Here is a 27,047-nt window from a genome sequence, read left to right on the forward strand (position 1 = left end):
CCTACCTATTCAGTTGACATTGAGCTCATATATTCAAAGGGTAGTATTATAGTTCATGGTTTGTTGTTCGAGTGAAGCTTTGAAGCAAACTAAAAAGGTTTTTATTTTCCTCCAAAAATGCTGCAGGAAGAATTCGCGACATGAGATTCAAACCAAAGACTTCAAACTTGGAATTCAGGTTACAAGTTTATATTTTGGTGGAAAAATACATAACATTAATTGTATTTAATCTGATGTTTCAGGCTGTCAAGTGATAAAACTTTGGCAAAAAAGGAAAATCAGATTAAAACTTTGGCTCAAGTCCATCAGGTACAAATGGTAATATTCAAAACTGTACTTATCCAGGTAGAAATGGTATTGCTCTTGCTTGTTTCCCACCATAAGCATGCTAGAAAATTCTGGTGTAACTTACATCCTCCACTAAATTACCACTTTCAGCCTCTACACTGCTATCTCCTAAATAGACAATAAACAACAATCATTCCAATTTCTATTGCTTTTCTACAGTGATGTTTGTCCCTAACAAATTCATGCTTCAGCGCCTTTCCAATTGACCATATGAAACAGTCACTTCTTCTACCCATACCTGCAACATTGTTGGAAAAAAAAAATAATGAAGCTTCACCATTATCACAATGATTTAAAATTTTCACTTGAAGAAAAGATACTAGCAGGGTGCTTTTTTGCCATATCAATGAAATTTTCTATGAATGCTCTACTAAGTAGAGTTTAAAGAAAAAAGATCTGGTATATATGCTTCTTCTAAAATTTCATGATGGCGGGCTAGTCTGTACACTTTGTTATTATGAGTTCCTTTTATTTGAAATGCTTATCTTTTATTTAACAAAAAATAAATAAAATGCTTAGCTTCTTTTTCTGTACAATACTTGAGGCTGCCAAGATGAACCTTGGTCACTAGAACTAAGAGTCCAACTGGCTACCAACATACATATGGCTGTTGACGTTGGAAACCCTATTCTGAGAAGGATGATATTGTTATGATGAAGAAATGCAGGTTTCTATGTCCTTACCTTGTGGACTAACAGCAGGATGATTGGCTTTTGCTGGAGAAGCTACTGCTTCTGTATCAGGGCTTTTAATGACTTCAACTTATAGTGGGAATGACCATTTCAAATGCTTCTACAAGCAGCTTCACTCTTCTTTTCCTTTCTGGAGTTAGTTTAGCGACCACTTGTTGAAGTGCATGATCTAACATCCATTCTTCAGCATTTTTCCGGTCTTCCATATTTTGATGTCTTAGGAGAACTTTCTCTGATTCTGGGGCAGGATCTAAGGGCAGGTATCGAGGGCCCTGTGGGTTAAATTCTCTGAGCTTTTCCAATGCCTTGACAAATCTCCTAAGGAGGACTATTTTCTTCAGATTGCTCCAATTTCTCTGCACTCTCTTCTTGGATTTATTTCCCTCATCTGTTCCTCTCTCTGCTTCTTTTTGAGAGCTTACAATTTCAGACTTCAGTGGTTTCTCTTCAGAATTCAAGGTTGAACGAAGCTCTTCTGCTATGTTTTTAGCTTCTTCAGAGTTCCCTTTAGAAGAATCAGCAGAACATGGGATGAACTTCACCTCTTCTTCACCATGTTTCTTTTCTGGGAGTTCTTGATCTGGAATTACATCACCAGTAACAGATTGATTGTCTGATGTGTCATCTTGAATTTCTGGAAGAGGTATTTCATCTATTGCTTCTTCTACCAGATTTATAATCTCATTGTTGTGGCATTCAATATTTTGGCTACCTGCTGTGTAATTCTCCATTACATCCTGACCTGTCGCAAAAGAACCTTGACCATCTGCATTGCTGTCTCTGGAATGTTTGCTTGCATCATCACCTTGTACTTCCTCGTCTGCTACATTTTGAAGCGTTTCTGCAGCACTACCTGACACCATGTGCTTATATATTAAGTACCAAAGCCTCGTGTATTTTTGTCTTTCCAACTTAGAAATATCAGCAGCAAAATTGAACTCAGATTGTTCAAGTGGAGAACGGAGGATTTTATATTTTGGCTGAGCTCCATCACCAACTTTCGTTGGGCATTCAGGTTTACCAGGGTGCTGGTTAGCTGAATTAATCGAGTCACTGGACTCCAAACCCATCTTCTTTATATTGAATTCAGAACCATCATTGCAGACTTTGGAATTGACAATTGAAATTTCTTCCTTCGACTTTCTTTCAACAACTTCTTCATTTACTGGAAAAAGTTTCTCATGAGAGCTTCTTACTGCACCTTCATTAGTTAAGGACTTGTCAGATAGCCTGTGTTCTTCAGGTTCAGACAAAGAGAGGTCAACCAACTTCGGCTGAGCATCCATGACAATCAAAACTTCATTCCCTTTAAAGTCATCGACTGCACTAGTAACTTCTTCCTTCATATCTGTATCACTCATTTCTGAGCCTGCTATACACAATGGTTGTTCTGGGCAACCACTATGCAGACTTGTTTCTTTGGGCTCAGGAGATGCTTTTGGGATTTTCTGGTATGCTATATGGGATTCACAGACTTGGTCTTGATCATCTTTGGAACTCATTTCAGGATAAAATGCTTTGCCTGCCAAGATTTCAGAACCATTTTCATTTTTTGCGCTGTCACCATTGTGAACCACAGACTCATTATAGGCTTGAACAGAAGCTGTAGGAGAAGAAGCTGCTGCATTGGAACTGATATCATCCCCATTTTCTGGTAGTGGAATGAATGTTTCGAAAGCTTGTACCAACATATCTACTTTTCTTTTTTGAGATGGAGCCAATGTTGAAATAACTTGACGAAGTGCATGATCAAGCATCCATTCCTCAGCATTTTTTCTCCCTTTCATATTTTGATGCCTCAGTTGAATCTTTTCTGCTTTTGGGTCTTTGTCCATAGGTCCGTACTGGATTGTGCGTGGCTTTAAGTTCCTCACCTTTTCTAACGACTTGACAAATCTGTTGAGGATGATTATTTTTTTCAGATTGCTCCAGCTGTTCGGCATTTGATTGTCAGACGTTTTTCTTTCCGTTTGGGCTGCTTTCACTTCTTCAGATGCAAATTTGTTATCAGTTTGAAGCTGCATTTCTTTTTGATCTTGTATCATACGGTCTTCAATGGAATTAGAGGAAGTTGAGATGCTCACTTCTTTGCCTCCATCCTGCTTCTTTAACAAGAAAGCCTGGTCTGAAGTTATCTCACTCGCAATTGATTGATCATCCGATGAGTGGTCTGGAATCTCAGAGAGGATCTTGTCAAATGCTTGCTGTACCAGCTTAATGGCATCACTTTGACTAAACTCAAGCTTCCCGTTGCTTGCTTCATGATCTTCTATGCTCATGGTCTGATCTGTCTGTGAAATTTCCTGACAAGAGTCATTCTTTTCATATGCATTACGCAAAATTTCTACTTGTTCTTCCAAATTCACTACAGGAAGAGGCTTTTGAGTTTCAAGTTCAGCATCAAGACCTGTGACCATTTGCTGATATATCAATTTCCAAAATTTGAAATTCTTCTGATTTTCCATCTCTGTTTTGCTTGCCGCATGAGTATTACTAGCTGCCATAGAACCTGCAGGTTGAAGGATCTCACGATCTAGCTCAGAATCTTCATTATTCTCTTCTCTCGCTGAAGTTGGTTCTCCCATCATTCCAGTTGAAACAGTCTCCAAGGCTTTGGCACCGTTTCCTGAATGAGCTTTATACTCTTCCAAATTCAAACTTGAAGCTATATCTTCATTAACATCTTTTTGAGCTTCCTCTTCCGCTGGAACCCCTTCACTGCAGGTGCATATAGTTTCACGCTTCAAGGACAGCTTGTCAAACTGTGTTGGGTTTCCAAACTCTTGCGAACTACTAACATCTCCACATTTGGGATGGCTAACAGTGTGAATGGACTTATTGTCTTCATTATGAGGATTGATTCTAACAATTTCTTCAACCTTGATCTTGGTACCAGGGGTATCAGGAGTTGCTTTATGCTGTTCTTCTCCAATTCCACAGCAATCCACACTTCTGTCCTTTAATACTTGAAATGTCTCTGGAATCTGCTGTTCTACTTTAAGCAGGATATTACTTTGGTGCATATTCTCCTCATGGCTCGGATTTGGATATGATGATTCAGTGGGCACACTCTCGGCCAAAGTTACTAAATCACTGCCCTCCTTTCCCAGGACTGGAGGGATCTTTCTGGTATCAACAGTTGATGTCAGTTGAACCGCAACTCCAAGATCTCCATTAAAGACTCTTTTCTCTGTTTGGAGTCCTTTCTTTCTATTACCAGGATGCTTTGCTTTGCCAAAGGATTGACGGTCTGATTTCAAACTCTTCTGAGTCTTTGCCACTCGCCGCCTCATCGATGCAAACCTCTTAAATGGAGGTTTATTATCATGGTGATGGCCGTGAAGAGAGCAATAACTATATCGACAGACATTCAAGACTGCAGTTCCATCAGATTCACTTCCTCCCAGTTTATTCTCTACATGATCCGGAAATTTGGAATCTTTGAGAGTCGAGGAACAGGTAGCTCTCTCTATGCTTGGGTCTGAAATAGAAGAAATTTCAGAGCATTTCTTTGTGGAAGGCCTCTTAGGTCCTAAAGTAGATGCTCTTAGAACTCTAATGGATTTGTTCACAGAATAAGCTAAATTTTGTTTCTCATTTGTCGAAATTCTCTTATCCCGCTCACTGCTATCATAACTAGATTCAGAATGGCGTGGGCTTGCCTGTAACTGCTCCTTCATATCAGAAGAACTAGTTGCCTTCAAGTAATGAGGTGATGAATCTACCACGCTGAACGGAATAATAGAATGCTGATCATCATGGGAATTTGCCTCTGTCCTAGATGATTTCTTCAGTTTCTTCTTCAAGTCAGTTCCTCCAGATGATTTCTTCAGTTGGGGCCTTCTGAATTTCATGCTGGGCTTTCTTGTCACACTTCTCAGAAGCTTAAAACTAGATTGTGTTGTCAATGTTACCGGTAATACCTGTCCACAGGAAGCAAAATTTGGCTTTTGAACAATTTGAATTTTCACTGCAATTAATGGTATTAAAACTTTGTTATGAAAATTTTAGTACTTGCCTGAAAATTCTCGCTCTTTGCATCAGAAGAGCTTATGTCGTTTATATAATTTGGTGATGCATCAGACATCTCTATTGGAGTAGGTTGCTCCGAGCTTGCTGCATATCCAGATAACTTGGCACGAAGTTGACTGGATGAAGACCTTCCCTTTCTTGTTGATGGCATTCTTGAGGGCTTGATTGATCTCAGCTTCTTGATTTTCTTCTCTGGTTCTGTTCTTTCTCTGTTTCTGCCACCCTGATTTTCAAACGATGATTCAGTTGCAGTTGACATCGTTTCTGATTCCATGAAATAATCAGAATCTGCTTCAACTTCAAGCTTGTCAGCATTCATTCTCGAAATATCTAAAAGGTGACAGACTTGATTTTCCAGACTAGACAAACAAGAGGCTTGAGGAAATTTGGTTACAGATAGAGATGGGTTGAATAGGAACTGATTTTTTTTAAGGAAGATTCTTGTATTTGGAGGAGTAGCAGAATACTTGTTACCTTTCATCAAAGTGCTGCATTGAAAATTTCGAGGATGACAAAAGACCAGAAATTTCACAGTTTGCGTTTTGGCTGCAATAATTTGTTTCCCATTCTAATTTTCAGCTGTCAACTGCTTGCATGTCACATTTGAATATAGTTTTGAGAATTGTAAAATTGGAGGAAGTTAGATGCCTTGACTTGTACAAGGGGGAAGAGCTATTGACTTTGGCCTTTGTTGAATAGACTCAAATCTGTTTCTATGCCTTTGGTTGGTGGGCCTCTTACTTTTTGGTAACTACTTTTATTCCTATATTTATAAACATGGCAGGTATACATAAAAGGAAAATTCCGTAGCTGATTGTATTATATTTTGATATGTATGGAAATGCTCTAAGGAGGAAATATGTTGAAAAAGTCTACGCACCATGTGCACCCACAGCATGCTTTTTCCATTATTTCTAGCATATTTTGCCCATTTGGCTCATCTGATTGGATGATGCTGCTTGATAATTGATATGCCTCTCTGAAAATTTGTCATGCTGCCCATCTTTCATTATTTGATGGGTATCATGTGAGCTACAGATTACTAATTGGTGATAAAAAAATTTTGGCCAAATGCTAATGAGTGATGATAATTGCTGCAATAAAGTGAAGGTTTAAGCTAATTATTCTGCTATCAGAACTCCATCAGGGGATATTAACCTTTCTTTGTTTCTTGAAGAAATTCAGCATTAAAAAGATATAAGAAAAATATGCCTTCTTACACAATTGATGGATTGGCTTAGATCATTTAAATACCAACACAGTACTTTAGACTCTAGAGGTTGACGAAATCAATGGCATGCATCAAACTTTAAAATTACATGCTTTGATTAGATACTAAATCTCAACTTTGATATGAAAAAAAAAAAAATTTTCTCTTTGGTTATCTATCAAAGTGTATGGAATTTGAGTTGCATAAAAAAAAGGAAATTTACAGTATTTCATAATTTTTATTTTCAAAAGCATATATAAACCTTTCCCAAAATATTAATCGTTTAAATGTTTAATGCATTTAGGCATTAAGTCCTAACCATTTTGTTAATAGAAATCCTTGTCCGATTTTGACAGCTAACAGTCGAGATTTGAGATTTGGACCGTATAAAATAAACAAATTAGCTTTACGTGTCAGGTCAGCACCGACGCCTATTTAAGACGCAAAATAAAAACCGTGTGGGCTCGCCAAAACTTTGATGGACAGCGAGAGTCTGAAACCCCAGTTGTTCCAAGCGTGCTTGCCGGGGATCGATGGCCTTTGGTTTTCCGCCATTCTAGATTTGTCGTATGATTGACTTCCTTTTGAACAGCCTGCCCAATAAGAGGAAACTTTTGTCAAAAGTCTCTCATGGGGCTAAAGTTTTAGACTAAGGCCTGATTTGGATCCAATATCACCATGTTTCAGTGCGCAATTGGATCTTTTTTGGATCCAATCACATCGATGGAGACATTGGATTCCTCCCGACACAATTCCACAGGAAATCAAAACCTACCTCACACCGGCCAAAGCCCAAAACTACTTATACGGTTACCCAACTGTACAACAATTATTTAGTAAATAAAATACTACTAGAAGCGAAAACAAAAGTACAAAAAAATCCTATACAAATAAGTGTTCATAAAATTTCTCATCAAGGAAGCTTCCTGGAAGTTGCTATGGCACCCACATTTCTCCAACCATTAAAGCACCCCACCTTCGCTCCTCTTTCCCCTCAGTCCCAATTATTTTCTTTCTTCGTTCGCTTCCAACTTTTTTTCTTTTTTCGCGTTGTTTTGTGTCTTTTAATATTAAATCATCATGAAACTCAGGCTTAGTCCCAAAGGTCTCTTTGGATCTGTAAAAAAGAATCGATCCATGGTCTCCAAATTCGACCCTTCGTCTTATAGTTCCGGTTCCGGTACGTCATCTTCTTCGTCAGAATCCGTGTCTTCAATTTGCAAAGGACATCAGTACCCTTCGTCGGCTACTGCTGGTTTCGGAACACCCACCAGCGTCTTGCTCAAAACATCAGGTGACTGGTCGAACTTTTCCACTAATTTTTATTTAGAACTTTGTCAAGCGCTTAAAATAGCAGAGAAAGATAACGATGCGGTTATTACAAGAAGCGAACTCGAGGCTTTGCTTAGCAAGTTCGCCAGGCAGCCGCCGAGTCAGGAAGAGGTTTCGCTGATGTTGAGTGAGGTGGATGGAGACGGCGATGGGTGCATCAGCCTGGAAACGTTGATGAGCCAGGTGGTTGGACCGGCTTGCGGCGAACCAGCTTGCGAACCGGAGCTAAGGGAGACTTTTGATATATTTGATACAGATCATGACGGGAAGATCACGGCGGAGGAGTTGATGGCGTTTTATAAAGAGAAAATAGGTGATGAACGGTGCACGTTAGAGGATTGCCGGCGCATGATAGCGAGTGTTGATAAGAATGGAGATGGGTTCGTGTGCTTCGAGGACTTCTCTAGAATGATGGGTTAGTGTGCACGTTAGATGAGTGTTGATAAGAAATGATGGAGCTGCAGACATGATCATGATTAGAAAGGGATTTTAATTTTATCCTGTGTGTGTTTGATAATCATGTGATTTGAGATATGCATTTCAGTTAAGGAGGAAAACTGATTTTTTATTTTAAATTTGAGATTTGGGTTTTTTTTCTTACTTATCCTTTTTTCTTCTTTGGGTTTAATTTTATTTAAGATAATTTTATAACTATAATCAAATCATATCACTTGATTATGTGATCACTCCCATAAAATCATAGAAACTCATGTCAAGAATGGCTTAGTTAAATGGGCAAGACAAAATATATAATCAAATTCGCTTAGCTTTTGCTCTTATGAACTTCTTCCTAAAAAACAAATTTTTTGTGGACTCTCAATAGTCAGAAATTGACAGGGGGAGGAGACAATTTTAAGTGCCCACCTGTTTAGACTTGGCAATAGTTTTTATCTCGCTCTTTGCTGGTCGCTTTCAAAATGTTTTACGGTGAGTTCGCATCTGCCACGTTAGGCATTGGAAGAAGGGAAGAAGTTACATCGTCATGCCACGATATTTCGTAATAATTTAAACAATTTGAAATTAATGGTTGACAACAACCCTTAACAATACATCATTCATTTCTCATTCAAAACAAGAAAGTGATAAAATTAAAAAAGTTTTAATGAGCTAACGTTATTTTTATACGAAGGCCGCTAAGAACGGACTATTTTATTTATGAATATTATAATATAATTAATAAATTTATTAAAATTTTATGCGAAATTTTTATTTATAAGTGATGAATTTTTATATATTTTGTTATTATAATTAAAATAATTATAATAAACAGAATTATAGATGATATGTTATAAGGGTCTTAATTTCTTGTTTGGAAATTGATCAGATTTTCTTTTCTTTGATCTTTAAAATTGATCAGATTTAATGTATATTGACCGCAACATGCATAAGACTTATTCTACAAACACACCAATCATTCATCACTATCTTCTTTCTTTTCAAATCGATGTTGAATCTGAAAATCGCATTTCTTAACGACGGTTTTTTTTTTTTATTACTAATTCTTTGTTTAATTATTATATGCATGCATGAGGCTTATATTTTTCAAATCATATTAAATCTGAAAATGGCAATTCTTTCTATATTGACTGTAACATGCATAAGACATATTTTTCATATCGACATTCAAAATTTTATTTTTAAAATACTCCTTCCAAAAATTTAATCCCAATTGATAAAAAAAAAAATTTCTAGAACAGTCTTTCCATTTTCTTTGTATTCTTATTCGGTACTAAAATAAAAGCTACGTTAATTCCAACGTTACTTGTCTTGCTTGAGAACTTTCTTATGGTTAAGTAACTTTCCAGGAAACTTCCTTTGCCTTCGAGGAAAGTCGCTATCATGTAGGAAGGAAAAATTTTTGGCTGGACTCTTTTGTCAGCGAGCGAGTTAAAAAAAGAGGTTTCGTCAGAAAAAACAAAAAAAAGCAAAATTGAAAACGGAGGGCGGTGGATTTAGACTTTAGCTTGTGGTTGTTTTTGTTCAGATTGTGAACGCTGAAACGGAACGCAGGAAATACAAAGTCCAATATGTCCAGCAAATTCATTTTGTATTTTTATGGTAATTGTATAAATGCTTCTTTTTTAGATGTGACATTGGGGTTGCGTAATGGGATATAAGATAATCTTTCTAACACCCCATCTCAGAAAAATTTTATTCTGTTTTTTTTTTTTTTTTTTCAAAATTTAAACTTGAATTTTTCTAATTAAAATTTTTATTTTTTATTATTAAAATTAAAATTAATAATTTATATATTTATAGTATGTGTTATAATTTATATTCATAAAAAAATATAAAATTATTTTATTAAATTTATATATAATTTTTTTAAAAATTTTAATTTACATAATTTTTTTCATATAATTTTTATATTATATTATTATATTATATTTTAAATTACTAAAATATCTAAATTAATAGAAAATGAAGAACCAAAATTTTGAAGCGAATGCTTTGGGTGACACCGACCCAAGTGTTTTTTTATTTTGATAACAGCGGAAACGACGTGTCTTTGAAGTTTAAGCTATTAGATTATTTTGGGCTTTTCTGGAATCTTTGTGAGATAGCAGTTGAAGTGTGTTTGGTATAGGATGCCAACTTTTAATCATAATGATTTATTCGAGGCGAATAGATAATCATATTTAATAAGCACTAATAATTTTATTTGGTAATGCTCTAAAAGTGATTAAATCATTATTTAAAAAAATAATTTATATTTTATTTAAATAAATTAAAAATTTTTATCAATGAAATTTAATAATAAAAAAATATTATTTATTTAATATGTGAATTAAATTTTTATTTTCTTTTAAATTTGTAATTATTTGTATTATAATTATTTGTATTTTTAAATTAATATTTATTATAATAAATTTAAAAATAATTTGTGTTTTCTTTAATTTTTTTTAATCTTATTTATAATATAATCTTTCTGTTTTCCTTTTGTTATGATTTTAAAAATAAGTTAGTTTTATTTTCTAATCCAAAATGTTTTTTGATAAAAAATTAGTTTATTAATCTATAAATATATTTATTAATTAATGATTTATTTGTTTTTTATTATAAATTAAATAAAATATTAAAAATATATTAAAAATTATAACTATTACACTATATATGATTATTTATTTTAAGTAATTATATAATTTTTTTATTTTTCAAAAAAAAATCAATAACAATATCAAAGCAATACACACAAATTTTGAGTAAAAAATAAAACAAAAAATTTTGATACTTAAAAATAAAGAATTTGAGCGAATTTGATGGGAGCATGATATTTGGCCCGACACAGTCCATTAAAAAATTAATTCATATATTAATTGGTCGTGTCGATTCAATATTATTATTTAATGTATTATATTGATATGATTTATAAAAATTAGGAATAAAGTCTAACATAACACACGATTTACAGTCCTTATAGGTTATACTATGTCTAACATAGTACCATATTTCGTCTCGTATCGGGCTAAACATTGCCCATTAATAATTTCAAAAAGTATTATTTTTTTAACGAATACTTTTCTTTTTTTTCAATGATCTTAAAAAAATAATGCATGAAATTAATATGTGAAACACATAATTTGTATGATTCAATAAAATATTTATGTTTATCAATAAAAATTAAAAAAATATATAAAAATTAACAAATATTAATATTATATATCTAAATTTATAAAAAAAAAACCTTAAATATCACATTAGTATTTTATTTCTCATTTTCACTATACAATGATTCATTTATATTATATGTTACGTCTTAATCTTGGGTTTTTTTTTCATAATCAATCTTTATGTAATATATATTTTTATAGTTTTTTTTAGAAAATGATAAATTAAAATGAAAATATTTTTTGTTTTATCTACTAACAGTTTAAATATTTTATACATAAACTTGTTAATACAATTTAATTTTTATAAACCACTAGCATAAAATATTTTTTAAAAGCTTATTATTTGATAAAAATAACATAAAATACATCTAAAAATTAATAGATTAAATTTATTTATAATATTTATAGACTGATAAATTAGTACTCGTATATCATATCATATCAATTCAAATATTATGTATTAATACGATGAGTCATACCATATCAATTCAATAAATTCAAAATCTTTAACTCAAGAGGACATAAATATATGAATAATGCTTGATACGAATTAATATCTTATAATTCTAACAATAAATCATATCAAACACAACCCATATCGTGTCAAATTGTTCTATATCATAGGCTATCCAATTCATTTGATACTTTTATTTGTCTGCTTGGATTCAATAAATAAAGGTTTTAGACTTGATGTATGGCTTTCCAGGCCGAAGGGGTTAGGACAAACGCTGGCCTTTGCTTTAGTATTCTTTGGGTGTTAAGTCAAAATTAGCTCATCACAATTTTGACTCCAACGATAGTTGCAATGAAATTTTGGGCGAACATTAAACTTTCATTTTTGCTATATATTTATTATAGAAGTAAAAAGCAAAGGTAGTATCTAAATATAAAAGAAACAAAACTTTCGAAGAATTATAATTTTAAAATTTTAATTTCATGGATAACAACATCAATCTAAAAGAATTTTTTAACATTTGAATAACACTTAAAAAAATTAATGTAACTTTAGATTGAATATCTATACTAAAATTTAACTTATTTTCTTCGAAAAATTTAATTAACATTTAATTGATCTGAGACTAGATATACCATTCCGTTCAAGTCAAGATGTTGGGTCGCAATCAACATTTAAACTTTTGAGCTTTTGCAGTTTCTGCCCCCTGCTTTGGGCAAAGTTTTGTTCCGTCACTGAAAGTCGATAGAACCAATCAATACGGAAATAACAAGAGTCAATGCAAACTAGACTGTCAATGCATTTAGATCCCTACAATTTGCGTGTTTTCCGGGTTAGTAACTATCAGTTTCGTACCCCAAAAAAAAAAAAAAACTATTAGTATCAAGTACTATAAAAATACTTGACAAAGTCGCTTTAGGATATTGTCAAAATGTCGTGAGCGAAGTGCAAATTAACCAAGTCGCAGCTATGCTTGGAAACAATAAGTCATTGTGACAAACGACGGGCGCCCAATTAATTGATTAGAATATTTTAGCAGAAAGAATTTTTGGATCCACTTGTTTTGAACCATTGGTTCTATCCTTGGGTCAGTATGATCCTCCAATTGCAGATAGATTTCTTAGGATATATATAAGAAAAATTTAGCAATCCATTGAATTTATTGAAAATATAATCGATGATGGTCAAGCTCTTTTTGTGATTTTTTTTTTTAACTTTTAAAGGCTAACTTATTTCATAGTTTTAATCTATATAAAGGGAAAAAGAAACATTTTCATCGGGCGATAGACTTGAAGTCGAGTGCAATCAATCGAAAGAAAACGAGCGAGCTCTCTTGATCAACGACTGCATCTCTTTCTATAGTTTCTTCGAACGTTTGATGGATTAATAATTATTCTTCTATTCCGCTAGTTGAAATTTATTACCACAGAAATATATAGAAACTAACGGAGAAATTGTCGGATAATTATCAACGACTACATCTATGACATGGCTTATATAAATGTTTGCATGGGGATGGAGCTGAGAAGATCATTCGAATCGAGGCTTATAGATTATAGGATCACTCTGATTAGCTAACAAGGTCGGCCGGGATATGCGGGGTCCTCGGGAAACCATTGGCATGAATCTAGCCACCAGGCAGTCTCTGCTGTTAATGTCCAAAAGATCATGTAAATCATCCCAAAGGAAGCATTTGGTACATATTATATATTTTCATTTATCATCTTTAGTGTCATGTTGAAGAATTTTCTTTAATACTTTTTCTTTTGTTGGTCTCATTGTTAAATTTGGTACGTACGAAGAGAAGAAGAGCCACTGAAATTTTAAACAGGAGGATTGAAAGGCTGAAAGAGGAGATGAAGGAGGTTAGCAAGGAACAGGAAAGCATAAGAAAGGGGCAAAGAGAAGTGAAAGACAAACTGGAAATGGTGGAGTTGGAATGTGTGCAACTCCGAAGAGAGACTGATTTTATAACACAACAAAGTCTCAACACCCAACTTCGACTTTCTCTTATGTTTCAAATCCTTAAAGCACGAGAGGTCAATAATTTCACCCAAGCTGCTGCCCTTACTCAGATTCTGCGGTTAGAATTAATTCCCTTATTAATGTCCTTTTTCCTTCCTACTTTCTATTATTCTTTACTTTATACTTTAACTTAAGGAAGCAAAATGAAATACGATGGCAAAAAAAAAAAAATACAAATGATAATAAGAAAATATAATAGAAGCATATTTTTACCATTAAAATTCGAAAAATATTTCTTAAACTTCATGATTATATACTTAACAATAATTTTAACTAATTCTTTCCTTTTTTATATAAATTGCAGTGAAGTCATAGCAAAACAAAGCAAGGAAGAGTAGTAATTGGCTCTAGCTTGGTGCTTCAGTTTCAAGCAAGCTGCTTTTCTGCGTGGCAAAGGACATGTAATATAATTAACCCATTAGTAACTACTTTTGGTCGCAATTTATTTGCTGTTAAGAAGAGAATAAAAAATCAATTGTGACTTATCTTTTTTGAGCTTTTATAAGATGTTTATTTTGAATTTTTCTTTTTTTTTTTTGCTAAATCAGTATGATTTTATTAATAAAGGAATGAGTTACAAAATGTCTCCCATCCGAACAAACCACCCGACTTTATATCATTACATAAAATTCAGCCAATTCTACAATGTATCGTAACAGTATCCTGTTAAAAGCTGTAGAATTCTCTGATAGTCCTCATTTCAAACTACCACCAAGATGTAAACATATTCATTCTTTCCACCTCTGCTTTTGCCAATGAATCAGCCATCCCACTTTCCTTTCTGTATATATTTGTTACTTTCACATTTCCCACCTCTTGTATCAATTTGTCAATATCACGAAGAATCTGCCATAATTTCCATGGCCTATTTTCCAGCTTTTGGCACCAGTTTACTGCTATTTTGGAGTCTGATTCAATGATCAAGCCAGATTTATTTTCCACTCCTTATTGCAGAATACTTCCAAAGCCATTTTAATAGCCATCAGTTCTGCTATATTAGAATCCTGAATCCCCAATGGTCCAGAGAATAATGCTACAACCTGCCCTTCCTCATTTCTCGGTACTCCACCACATCCTGATTGTCCTGGCTTTCCTCTTGCAGCTCCATCCACATTAAAGTTCAAAAAACCTTCAGATGGAGGATACGATGCTCTCTATTTCTTCTTTGTGAAAGCTCTAAAACCAAGCAAACATATGCTGTACATATATATATGTACATATATATATATATATATCAAGTTTAAGTTGATGACAATTTGTTTTAACTTGGGGATAACCAAGCCCCGTTGGTTTGTATGGTGTTTTAGGGATGACTATGGCTTTTTTGATCTATTAATTAATGTTGTTAAGTTTGTGCTTAGTCTTATTTGTACTCCAACCGACAAGAGTATCATAAAATCCCCACAAGAACACTGCAAAACATCTAACTGATATCATGAATTCATGATTCATGAGTATATGTAAATACTCATTACAGACACTACATGCATTCACAGACTTAAGATCGAGACGACCTCGCATTTAGTATATAAATGTAAATGCTTTCTCTTCTATATATAATGAGGAACGTTTGGTTGCAAGGGTGGAGGCAGCTCCGGTTTGATCACTGTGGTTGTTGTTGTTGTTTTCTTTTTACATATGACCAAGTTAAAGAAGGAAGTGAGATTTGAACTTGGATCTTATATATATCTCTAAATTATCACTCTTTAAGAAAAAAGAATAACAACTGTTAAATTAAGCCTGAAATGTTGCTTAATTAAAGACTACACAATTGATATTGATATTACGCAGCAGAATACAAATATTGAATAGGTATTAAAAAAAACAAGGGTTCCTTGCTCACAAATCATGTTGTTGGTTGAGTCATGACAGCAGTTGCAGCATGACAGAGATTTTCAACCCTAATAATGCCCTCCATGTCGTAAAATTATCGACGAGTTACTACTCTTTTTTCATGATGTCTATAATTTTTTCAAAAATTCTTCATGTTACCATAAGTCATAAGTGATTAATAATATCTTAACGTGATTTTTATATATGGAAAATTTTCTAGACACCGAATTGCAGGCACTACCTCTAGTAGTATTATTATTTGGAGATATTTTATTTATTTTCTTATAGGCCTCAATTGGCTGCCATTTGAAAGCTAATTAAGCCTTCTTTGGGGTTTTTTTTTTTTTTTTAAGAATCACAAAATTCAAAAAATAAGAAAAAATTCACAAAATCTCTAAAAAAAACACAAAAATAATAACAATACATCATATTTGGGGTTTTATTAGTTTCCTCAAAGTCCGTTTTGAGAATTTTTTTTAAAAAAATCACAAAAAAAAAAGCAAAAACTTTCAAAACATCTCCTAAAATCACAAATAATTAAAAAATCCTCAAAATCTCAATTGAAAAATAAACTTAAAATCCACGCTAACAAAAACTAGATAAAAATTCTATTAAATAAAAGCTAAAATAAAGACATTGATACAGTATGCACTTAATCAAATACAATAAAAATTACTCGATTACTAATTTTGTGATAGTAAAGAATAAAATATATAATTATATTAATTAATTATAATTAAATGTTAAAATTTATATAATTTTTATAGTTATATTTTATTTATACTATTATTTTATAATTTCAATAAAATAAAAAATGAAAGCATGCTTAATTAAATGAAATAATCCATTTGAAATATTTAATTATTTTATGTAGTATACTTATTCGATACGAAATGGTATAATTCATGAAAATTATATTCATATTTATTGTTTTAGTATAATTTTTTTAAAATAGAGATTTGAAAGTAATTCTTTGATTAATATATATGCATATTTATTATTAAATAAAATGTTTTAAGTAATAATTTCATCCTTTATCTTATATTTTATTTTATTATAGTAAATTATTGAGGGATTTCCTTTATCTTATATTTTATTTTATTATAGTAAATTATTGAGGGATTTAATTAATTATATCAATTAAAATATACAAAAATAAGTATTAAAAAAAACTGAATTTAAATAAAAAAATTTTGTTCCACCACGAGTAAAATTTCTAATTATAGTTTTTTTTAAGCCAAAAATTTTATCAATGAACGGTGGAATACTTACAGTCGAACACCTTATGATTCCTCGCCCAGAAGTAGTGGGCTAAGAGGCATGTAAACCAAGGCATCAGCCCCTTCTGTCAACCCCTGCCTTTGTCAAGGCATCAGACATACCATTTGCCTCTCTAAATACCTTAACAAACTTTACATTCTCAATAGCAGACATTAGATACTCAATTTTCAGAAATATATGATGAAGACTCTATGGTCTTACCTCCCCATTACCTAGGTTAGGACAATCATTGAATCTGATTCAATAATAATTAAGGCCTCTATTTGGTTTGAACTTTTTAGTTTTGCGAACACCTCAAACGTGAATTTTATCGCACATAGTTGAACCAAATTTGCATGTTGTATTCCCAGGGGCATGAGAATTCCTTATAACATCACCACATCTCGCTGGACCAGGGGTTCCCTTAGCAGAGCCATCAACATTCTAATTATAGTTAATACAAATCCAAATCTATAAATTCACGTATCAAATGAATGTGATAATAATTGGCGGATTTTTTTTTTTGAGAATATAATTGATGGATTATTAATTTTACGATTGGTTTGAATTTTCTAAATTGATTTTAGCTTTCCCTAAAAGTGAATATCACACAGATACACGAAGTTGCAATTTAGAAGTGCAATCACAATTGACAGCATTGCGAGATAATGCGTAGCAGTTAATGTGGGCTTGCGCGGAAGAATGGTTTTAAAAGTGTTAAGAAAATGCTCGTGCGACGCTTGTGCCTTTGTCTGAATAGTCTTGTCAGCAACAGCGCAAACATCCCTTGTGGTTGTGGTTTGGAGTTATAACTTTACTCGTGGCGATCGCGCGAGCATGATTTCGCATTGCCGGCTACATTGGAATTGTGCTCCGGTGCTCGGTTTAAGTTTAAACGCCCCCGCCGCCCCCCCCCCCAAAAAAAATATCGTTACTGCTAATTTGTTTTATATTGTAATTAGTGACGTTTGGTTCTTCAAACGCCTTAAATAATTTTTACATTAATTATTTAAGATATTTTTTAATTGAAATGTCTTAATTAATAATTTAATTTTTTTTTATTTTTATAAATTAAAATGTTATCACATGATTTATTTTCAGATATGCTTATAAACAAATGATCATTAATTATGGTATTTGATTTTTAAAATATTTTAAATAATTTTTACATAAATTATTTAAGATGTTTTTCTAATTAAAAGATTTGAAAAAAAAAATCAATTATTTAAGGTGTTTTTTCAATTAAAATGTCTTAAAAACTTTAAAAAAAAAAAAAAACTCAATTATTTAAAATATTTTTTCAATTAAAACACCTTAAAAGACTAATTTCTCTGATCTGAGTTTCTATTAGCTGATAGCATTAAGCTATTATTTCTCTGCAAAAAGGTTTACGACTTATGAAGGACAATTGTCATGAACTCTTTAATCAATGCCCCTTGCATCTTTTTCCATCAGCAAGTTGAAAGTATAGCGTTGGGCCTTCCATAGCTCTTTGACAAATAAGATAAGAATGAAGATTCTGCAGATTTCTTATATCCATAAGAAGGTTGGCAGCCGGAAGAGTAGTTTTAGGCAGATGACAGAAAGAGGAAATAAGAAAAATGCATGCCTATAACTGTTACATTAAGATGACTAGAATCTATCACTTTATCAAAGAACGGAATTATGGAACCAGAAATGCACCAGGGCACAATCCAAGAAATAAAGAAGATTGTTTGAACCATTACAGGTGAAATATTGTTCAACACAATTGATTTGGGCGATGGATACTAGTCTTTTTGCTGGTTTGTCAAGCTTAATGTCCCTATTTCTAGCAAATATTAGTTGCATGTCACCTTTCCTGTTAGACTGAGAATAACAAAATATTCTAATTTTAAGACGTATCAGAAACTGCTATTGGAGTCATTGCCCACTCTGGTGGCTTGCAATTAAGGGCCGGGGCTAGTGCAGCCTCTGGTTTCGTGGTCCAAGCCGCTAGACAGTGTAAATGGTCTAAATGAAGGCCTAGATGGAATTTTTTTCGTTATTAAGCTTTGTGGGATTTTATTATTTTCTCTTTGTTTTCAGATTCTTCAAAGTGTAAATGCACAAGGATTTGATAAAAGGCATTTATCGACCTTTTTAGGCTCCGCATCCTCTCCAGAGTTCTCCTATATGTAAGAAGCAGATTATGATAATTATATAGAAAGTAATATACATAGATTTTTTTTAATCAAATAAGTGAATTTAAATATTAAATATCTTAAAAATTAAAAAAAATTTAAATATCGTATTTTTTTAAGAATCACATTTTTTTTCAAAATCTAAAATTTTACAAACTAAATGTCCCCTAAAGGTAATTTCTTGAAAAATAATAATAATAATAAGTTCTTAACTTATAAATTATTAGTATCAAAGTTTAAATTAGATATCTCTATTCTTTTATTCAATAATTATAGATTTTTAATTTTAATTAATTTGGTTTTATATTTATTAAAACTTTGATTTAAATATATTAATTTTTTGTTAATTTAATGTTATGTGATTAAAAAAATTTAAATTCACGATGTCATTTTATCAATAGAAAACTATATGATCATTTTGCGCAACAAAAACCATATCATAAAAAATTAATAATAAAATTTCACAATATTATCAGTGATCTTTAAATTGATTTTTAATTAAAATATAAAGATGAATTTCCTAAAATTTAGGATAAAAGACTATAATCATTAAATTAAAATAATAAAAGATCGAATTCAAACTTCTTAAAATATTTTTTATTTTTTTAAAAAAATATATATATTTCATTGATTTTTGTGAAATTAAAAAATTGATTTCAGTATATTTAATATTAAAATTAATACATTATAATTCTAACATTAAAAAATAAAAAATTATAAAAAATCACTTTAAAAATAAAATTCAAAAAATAATTTTAAGATATCCAAATTAAAAAAAAAAAAAAAGGCAAAAATAATGCGATATCCATAACAAATGCCTATGTTTTTGGCCAATAAATTGCATTGGTTCTTTGTTTGACGGCCAACGACCAAAAATTCAACAACATTGGGTCCCATTTAATAAAAATATTTATTTATGCATATAATATTTAAGCCCTGTAACTCTATATAATCGCGCGATCCCTTGCGAGTGTTCATCAAAATCGGGCGCGACCAACTTTCCTTTCAGTTTATTTATTTTTCTTTTCAAATACATGCTTTTTCTCTATCTCTGTCGCTCGTCTCCAATTATCGCCTCCGACTAGCAACGATCCATTCTTTTTTGTTCCTAAAAAAATCCATGGAAAACTGGTTCGAGGATATTGAAGTTGAAGAGGTAAGCATTTCTTCTTAGAATCCAAAAGTCTATTTTTATGTATTTTCTTTCCTTTTTAAGTTTTAACCCCATAGATTATATGTTACTTGACTTGCTATGTTTTTTCTTTGTACAATTTCTCAAATTATTTCTCACCCACTGCGCTTATAGATCTGTAAGCTTAATAATCTTATGATTTTCAGGACATCCTAGGCCATGTGAATGTGGGTGATTTTTTTTTTTTTTTTATAACAGAATACATAAAATGAAGCTATATTTCAATTTACGTAGATAATCAAGTTTTTCTTTATTATTATTATTATTTTGCCTTTTCAGCTTTGGAGACCTATACCGAACCCCGTCAGGCCTCAAAGCAATAACCAACCTGGAATAAGCGGCGGAGCTGTCCCAAACCAGATCTCTAATGTAAGCACACTGCAACCATCTCAATCTCCAAATATTTCCAACGGTTCTCTTTTGGAAAGAAACGAACGAACTCAGAGGAAAAGGAAAAATGATCGGGAATATCGGGAAAGATGTAAGGTGAGCATAACATCTTTTCTAATCCCATTTCTCTTGCAAGAATTTGGTTCCTGCTTTTAGAGAAAAAGGGATTGAATATCATGCAATTTTCGTTCTGGTTTTGTTTTTATACTGAAAATAGAATGTGAACCATTTGAACTTATTACTAATTTAGTTAGTATTGAAGTTTAACTTTGATTGCCCTAATTTAAAAATGCAAATGGACAGGTCTAAAGAGTTGTCTGCAAATTTAAAATGTTGTTTTAAAAGCAAAAATGTAATCATTATATGTCTTAGAGCTTAGAGATATTAAAAGGGAAGTTTTAAAGTAGAATTCAATGTACAGAATGATTTCTCTTTATGAGGATTGGTGAGTAGGGATGGGTAATTTGAATCATGAATGATGTCTGTTTCCTTCCTTTCTACACAGAATCGCAAAGTGGAAACGGAATCGAATTTGAAGAATCTTGGGGGAGAAAATGAATCTTTAAAGAAACAGAATGAATCCTTAAGAAAGGATAATTTGTTGATGAATCAAACTTTGAGAGATCAGAAAGAAGAGATTGATCAGTTGAGGAGTGATCTTTGTCCGCTTAAGCGCAAGCATGAGAGGCAAAATGTTCTTGCGCAAACACTTTTAGAGCTTTTAGTAAGTCTCTACTGCTCTCTACTCTCAATGTACATGTGAACTCTCTGTTTCATTCCCCTTGAAGAAAATAAGGGTTATACTCCTTAATGGTTCTAATAGTGAGAAAAGATATTGGCTTTGGTATATTCAAGGTTTTTTATTTTTTTATTTAACGTAATAAAATATATGATAGATAAATAGATAAGTAAATAAATAAATGTTGAAATGAATATATTAATAAATATAAATTGAAAATTTATTTCATCCACACCAGTAGTGGAGTTTTCAAACTCTACCAATGGAATTAAAAGCAAGACACACACCTCATAAGGTATGTTAAATTAAAAAGTAAAAAACTAATATCATAAAAAAAAAAGTACACTTATCAATTTTTTAATCCTGCTTGTAGAGTTTAAAAATTCCGTCAACAGTGCATAGAAAACAAACTCTTGTTTAATATGTTTATGAGTGATTTCTTTATCTAATGAGATAAATAAATACATAAATAATTAAGTAAACAACTTTTACTTTATTAATTTCAAATATGTGTAAATATATTACTATTAATTTGTAAAAATAATTATTATTTGATATAAAAGTAATTGTTATTAATTTTCATTAATTTTATTAACTTTCTAAACATCAAATATATAATACAATTACATAATATACAAACTTTAATGTGATATTAATCTGATATCCCTAATGATCGTTTTCTCCGCCACACAGCTACCATTGCTCTTTCCAAATGAATATCATTCCACCACTAATTTCAATTTCACTACTGAAACACTCAATCTTATTGTCATGTTGTTTTCAGTTTTAAACCCCATACAGATCTCATTGATGTGCTAAAGGGATCTTAAATAGTTCAATACAAGAATAAATTGCTAATAAGTTATCCAAAAACAGAATAAATTGCTAATAATTATATTACTTAAATCGGCATTTCTATTTTACTGTGCAGTTGTCATTGTTGTGCTAAAGAGATCCTAAATTATTCAATAAGAATACATTGCTAATAAGTTATCCAAAAACAAAATAAATTGCTAATAATTCTATTAGTTAATTGGCATTTTTATTTTATGTGCATTTGTGTACTACTCTATAAAGAGAGCTTTCAATTTGTCTTTGGCCTCAGCAGGTCTCCTACATTTCTTGTGTCTCTTTTGATTATTTTTATTAGCCCATGCTGGTGTTATGTACAGAATCATACTATTATTAACTCCAAAAATTGAAGATAGTTTATTATTGATTTCATATGGGCTCTCTTAGTGGACTTTTGTTTAAGTTATTACAAGCTCATTCTAAAAGCACAAAATTTTTGCTCGAACATGTTAGAGCTTAAATACGATGATATAGATTTTTAATATAGTAGTTTTCTTTGTAGGCTGATCCAGTGCGGCTGGAAAATGAGAAGCTAAAGGATGAAACTGCTTCGTTGAAGAAGAATGCCAATCTAAATGGTTACTTAGCACAGCTATCCGAGGAGAATGCAAGATTAAGAATTGAAAATAAGGTACTCAAGGTGCAGAATGATGCTTTATGTGGGAAGATTAGCAGTGACAATGACAAGAAGCGTGAACAAGAACAGGAAGCTAAGATACTATGTTGAAGATATGCCCCATGCATTCCGTTACGGGATATATGTTGTTACTAGGCTTAACTAAATAATTGTGAACTATGCAGTTGATTTTGTTAATAAGCTTTGTTCCAGACCAGGTCCTATTAGTTTGTATTTGGTTTTTAAAGTTCTGATATTTCCATTAGAAGGAACGTGAGAAAGAGAGTTAAGGAACGTGAGAAAGAGAGTTAGCTGTAGCATCCTATATCCATGGATCACGGCTGTGCATTCTGTTAACAGTAATACAAAAAATGAACGGGAGTTATTGTAGAAGGGATTGTTAAGCAATATCAAAAAGAATTCTCTCTCCAACTTCTTTTTTAATTCTATCTTCTTCCTCTATTTTCTGCTTCATTCTCTATTTGCCTTCTCTGTTACAATCACTTTTTGTTGAACAATTTGGCTCATATCATTTGGTATGAGAGCCTAAGATTTTGGCCATGATAGATGATCAACTTCACAAGGAAATCAAGGCTATTTTGCTTGATGGGTGGAAAAAATTGAAGCAATGGAAGCAACATTGGAAGAGATGAAGCAGGGATTTAATAGGATGCAAATCCAATAACCGTGACAGCCACCAGCGATCCCTCGTCCTTGTGTTCATCTGTTGATTTCTTATGGATTGGTAAGTGATTATCCTCAACTGCCGGATACTTAACCACAGAGTTTTTACCATTGATGAATATGCAAGTTGGTTTGCAGAATCTTGAATTTTAGGGGAAAGAAAGAAAATGCGATATCCAAAGTTTTGTTTGATTTTCAAAACGTTCTGTTTTCAAATTCACTTGTTTAATTGAGAGAATTCATGTTTATTAATTCATGTATAATTATCATAATTTTCTTGACAAGTTGTATGCAATTTTTTATTTTGTTTCATTAATAATAAATATTCAAATGACAAATGATGCATGAAGCAGCAAAAGAAACCAAAGATCTTAATTGACTTATTTTTTAATTTATAAAACATCATCAATTAAGGCATGTGTTATTATGATCGCCTTAATTATAAGTTTTATAATTTATAAAACATCATCAAATAAAAATGTTTGTTAACATGAATGCCTTAATTGATAATTTTATATTTTTTAAAATATCATCAGTTAAGGTATTTTTTACTATAAATGCTTTAATTGATACATTTCTTATATGAATTGAATACATCATTAATTAAGTCATTTTGTTTAGATGAATGCTTTAATTGATAATTTTTTTATTTATAAAACATGATTAATTAAGGCTTTTTTTTTATTATGAACACCTTAATTGATGTATTAAATTTAATTTATAAAATATGATCAATTAAGACGTTTGCTAATATGAACACCTTAATTGACCTCTACAAAGTCGTTGGTTGGAGTCCTGTGCTTCAATCACTAATATGGTATCTTTGACCTCTATAAAGTGTCAAGAAATCTTTTCTATTTATGTATCCGATATCACACAAATAATTATTACCTATTGCAGTGGAATAATATTAATACACAAGAAAAAAAAGTGTTTCGTTATAAAACTAAAACCAACATAATAAAGATAATATCTTGTGAGGTCATTAACCCTATATGTAATGGCATTCTTTAACACTTTACTATCTGCTGTAGAATTTTTTCATCCCAGTAAAATATATATGAATTGCATATCTAACGTGCAAACACCAAATGCATTGATAGCAATTTCATTTTTTCTAGTCCTGTATCTAAGCTTGTTAACTGCGTCTACATTGACTTTAATGTATGGCTCATCTAAGGCACCTAAACAACCTTTGAATCATTTTTATTTTATTATCTGCTGAATTATTTGATATCGATTCGGGTTTTTTAAATAACAATTTATGCAGTCTTAAAATAAAATTCAACACAAAATGGCATTGCCCAATAATCATTTCTCTAGATCTAGCTATTTGATGCTTTATAACCCTATTTTTTATATGATAGGCAATGATGTGACCAAGCAAATAATCTGTTTTCTATTGACATATATTTAGATGTCTGTAATCCCTCTTCTATTTAAAACAAATGATATAATTTTGTAAAATCTCTCATATTCATTTTAGAATTATCTACACACTATTTATCCATCTAAAAAACCATTACATTTAAATTTAACTCTCTAATATGCAGCTTATCATAAGATGTTCTACCATAAAATAAACTATGTCATTTTCTAAGATTCATATGTAATAAAGTCATAGTAACAAAACATAACACATGTAATAAAGTTTTCATTTGGTTCAAATGAATACTAAGCAATGTAACCAATTTTATCTTTGTTCTTAGTGATAAACGGGTCATAACTATTTAGAAAACAGAATCTCATTAAAGTTGAAAATATAATTGGAAAGTAAATCTTTACATATGGTACATAGAATTTATCAAATATCAAAAATGAAAATATAAATAAGAAACAAAACATTTATAGATGAAGTGGTTAACACCAAAATTAATAATACATTTGATATATCAATATAGTTTCAATCCATATCTAAATAACATCTAAAAAGAATTAAAAAAAAAGATTGGAATACAACAATTAATGTAGAACAAATAATTAGGTATTAGATAGTATACACATCATTTAAAAAAAAAAAACGTAAATAAACTTAATAGGACGAAAATTAAATGACGGATGTTGAAGTTGAAGTTGGTTCAAATAAAAAAGTATTTACTTTGAGCTCATATATGTTAAAATAAAAGTAAAAAATGTATTGATTATTGAAATATGATGAAGACATCAATTAAAGCATTTCATATATAGAGATGTCGTTTTTGATGTATTAAACATAAGTTCTTTTAAATTTGATTAGATATTACAACGTACATATTATTAGAACACGATCTTCGAGAAAAAAATAAAATTTTAATATGTGACAATTACAATGTTTAAATGAAGAAACGCCTTAATTGAGAGGGAAAATTAAATTTTAATATAACTCATTTACGATGTTTCTAGGAAGAAACATCTTAATTAATAATCAATTAAGGTGTTTTTCCATTGAAACATCTTAATAGCCACTTGAATCTTTATTAAATTGTGATCAAAAATCAATTATGTCATAACACTGCCTTTGAGACCAAAATAAAATTTTAATATGTGATAATTATGGCATTTCAAGGAAGTTAAAACTGAATATGTGGCAATTAATTAATATCAATTAACATGTTTCTTCCTTAAAAGCTTTTAATTATCATATATTAAAATTGAATTAAATCTAAGACAAATTAAAAAAAAAAACTCTAAAACTAAATTCTAGATTTACTTTTTAAAAGGGTAATGGATCTGCAATAAATTTTTTATTTAGGTCAAATTTAAAAATAAGATAACTTTTTCCCTTAAAATCTTAAAATACCACAATGAGAGATAGATTTTGACTTTAAAACTTTGAGTATTGTTAGGAATCTAACAATTTCTCTTGTAATTGAATTATCCTGGACAAAACATAGAAAATAAAAGCCCATTATCAAGATTTCGAACAAAATTTTGTAAATTATTCTGAATCAAATGTATTCTCTTAGGTTTCAACTTTGAAATAGAGTAATAGTGTTGTTGTTTACACCGACAAGTATTTGTTGGATTGTGGCTCTAAAGTATTTGATGGCTTAAAAATAATTGAAGATTTATTTTAGTTTTTGGTGAATCCAAATCTGTGGCAAGAATCAGCAAGGAGGTTATAGATAATAAAGGATCTATAACTAGTTTACTAAAGTTTGATCAATTTGCTGAGCAGGAGAACTTGAAAATTATATCCATAGTTGATTTAATCAGGTCTTGGACAAAGAGGGATAAATTAATTGATCGTACTGGTTAATATTTATCATGTAATGTTATTAAAATTTTATAAAGTATTATCTTTTAACAATATTAAAATTAGTAACTTATATAACTATTACAAAATGGATAGTTATTTGTTCTAAGTAATTATATAATTTTTTTTTTTATATTTATTTTTCAAGAAAAATTAATAATAATATCAAAGCAGTGCTTTTTTCAATGTAATCATACACAAAATTTTGAGTAAAAAATTAAAAAAAATTGATATTTAAAAATAGAGAATTTGAGGTATTTGGTGAGAGAATGGTATTTGGTGGCTGGGATACAATGGATAAAGGGCTTAGACTTGAAGTGTGGCTTTGCAGACTGAAAGGTGAGGACTAGAGGTGGTAAAAGCGGATTAGATTCAAAAAG

General features: G+C 31.1%; 4 protein-coding genes across 5 annotated transcripts; 3 read left to right on the forward strand and 1 right to left on the reverse strand.

The window, feature by feature from the left end:
* Nucleotides 1-260: 260 nt before the first annotated feature.
* LOC111311470 (uncharacterized) lies at nucleotides 261-5,879 on the reverse strand. Its single transcript, XM_089751485.1, has 3 exons — nucleotides 5,059-5,879; nucleotides 1,032-4,963; nucleotides 261-586 (listed from the first exon to the last, which is right to left on the reverse strand). The coding sequence occupies exons 1-2, from the start codon at nucleotides 5,551-5,553 to the stop codon at nucleotides 1,106-1,108; spliced, it is 4,353 nt and encodes a 1,450-aa protein (XP_089607611.1). The 5' UTR covers nucleotides 5,554-5,879; the 3' UTR covers nucleotides 261-586; nucleotides 1,032-1,105.
* Nucleotides 5,880-7,123: 1,244 nt separating this feature from the next.
* On the forward strand, nucleotides 7,124-8,214 carry LOC111311473 (putative calcium-binding protein CML35). The gene has a single exon (XM_022910875.2). The coding sequence runs from the start codon at nucleotides 7,363-7,365 to the stop codon at nucleotides 8,032-8,034; it is 672 nt and encodes a 223-aa protein (XP_022766610.2). The 5' UTR covers nucleotides 7,124-7,362; the 3' UTR covers nucleotides 8,035-8,214.
* A 4,551-nt stretch (nucleotides 8,215-12,765) lies between these two features.
* On the forward strand, nucleotides 12,766-14,224 carry LOC111312958 (uncharacterized). Its single transcript, XM_022913749.2, has 3 exons — nucleotides 12,766-13,375; nucleotides 13,482-13,762; nucleotides 14,009-14,224. Exons 1-3 carry the CDS (start codon nucleotides 13,274-13,276, stop codon nucleotides 14,040-14,042), a joined length of 417 nt encoding a protein of 138 aa, XP_022769484.1. The 5' UTR covers nucleotides 12,766-13,273; the 3' UTR covers nucleotides 14,043-14,224.
* A 5,699-nt stretch (nucleotides 14,225-19,923) lies between these two features.
* On the forward strand, nucleotides 19,924-23,180 carry LOC111310884 (uncharacterized). 2 transcript variants are annotated; one of them, XM_089751771.1, is made up of 4 exons: nucleotides 19,924-20,114; nucleotides 20,421-20,637; nucleotides 21,047-21,265; nucleotides 22,635-23,180. In XM_089751771.1, exons 1-4 carry the CDS (start codon nucleotides 20,080-20,082, stop codon nucleotides 22,857-22,859), a joined length of 696 nt encoding a protein of 231 aa, XP_089607897.1. In that variant the 5' UTR covers nucleotides 19,924-20,079; the 3' UTR covers nucleotides 22,860-23,180. The 2 variants fall into 2 exon arrangements, with proteins under 2 accessions (XP_089607897.1, XP_022765994.2); XM_022910259.2 differs by having other exon boundaries at nucleotides 19,925-20,115; nucleotides 20,431-20,637.
* Nucleotides 23,181-27,047: the final 3,867 nt, after the last annotated feature.

This window comes from Durio zibethinus, chromosome 1 (genome assembly GCF_047325235.1).
Source record: "Durio zibethinus cultivar Kanyao isolate XHJ-2024 chromosome 1, ASM4732523v1, whole genome shotgun sequence".
Taxonomy (NCBI): Eukaryota; Viridiplantae; Streptophyta; class Magnoliopsida; order Malvales; family Malvaceae; genus Durio; species Durio zibethinus.

Bases quoted from the DNA above. Each gene is read 5' to 3' on its own strand.
- LOC111311470 (XM_089751485.1), bottom strand. From the start codon at position 5,553: ATGAAAGGTAACAAGTATTCTGCTACTCCTCCAAATACAAGAATCTTC. The intron at 4,964-5,058 runs GCAAGTACTAAA...TCCTGTGGACAG, and splicing joins CAAAGAGCGAGAATTTTCAG to GTATTACCGGTAACATTGAC.
- LOC111311473 (XM_022910875.2), top strand. From the start codon at position 7,363: ATGAAACTCAGGCTTAGTCCCAAAGGTCTCTTTGGATCTGTAAAAAAG.
- LOC111310884 (XM_089751771.1), top strand. From the start codon at position 20,080: ATGGAAAACTGGTTCGAGGATATTGAAGTTGAAGA. The intron at 20,115-20,420 runs GGTAAGCATTTC...TATTATTATTTT, and splicing joins GAGGATATTGAAGTTGAAGA to GCCTTTTCAGCTTTGGAGAC. The intron at 20,638-21,046 runs GTGAGCATAACA...CTTTCTACACAG, and splicing joins AATATCGGGAAAGATGTAAG to AATCGCAAAGTGGAAACGGA.
- LOC111312958 (XM_022913749.2), top strand. From the start codon at position 13,274: ATGCGGGGTCCTCGGGAAACCATTGGCATGAATCTAGCCACCAGGCAG. The intron at 13,376-13,481 runs GTACATATTATA...GTACGTACGAAG, and splicing joins CATCCCAAAGGAAGCATTTG to AGAAGAAGAGCCACTGAAAT. The intron at 13,763-14,008 runs GTTAGAATTAAT...TATAAATTGCAG, and splicing joins GCCCTTACTCAGATTCTGCG to TGAAGTCATAGCAAAACAAA.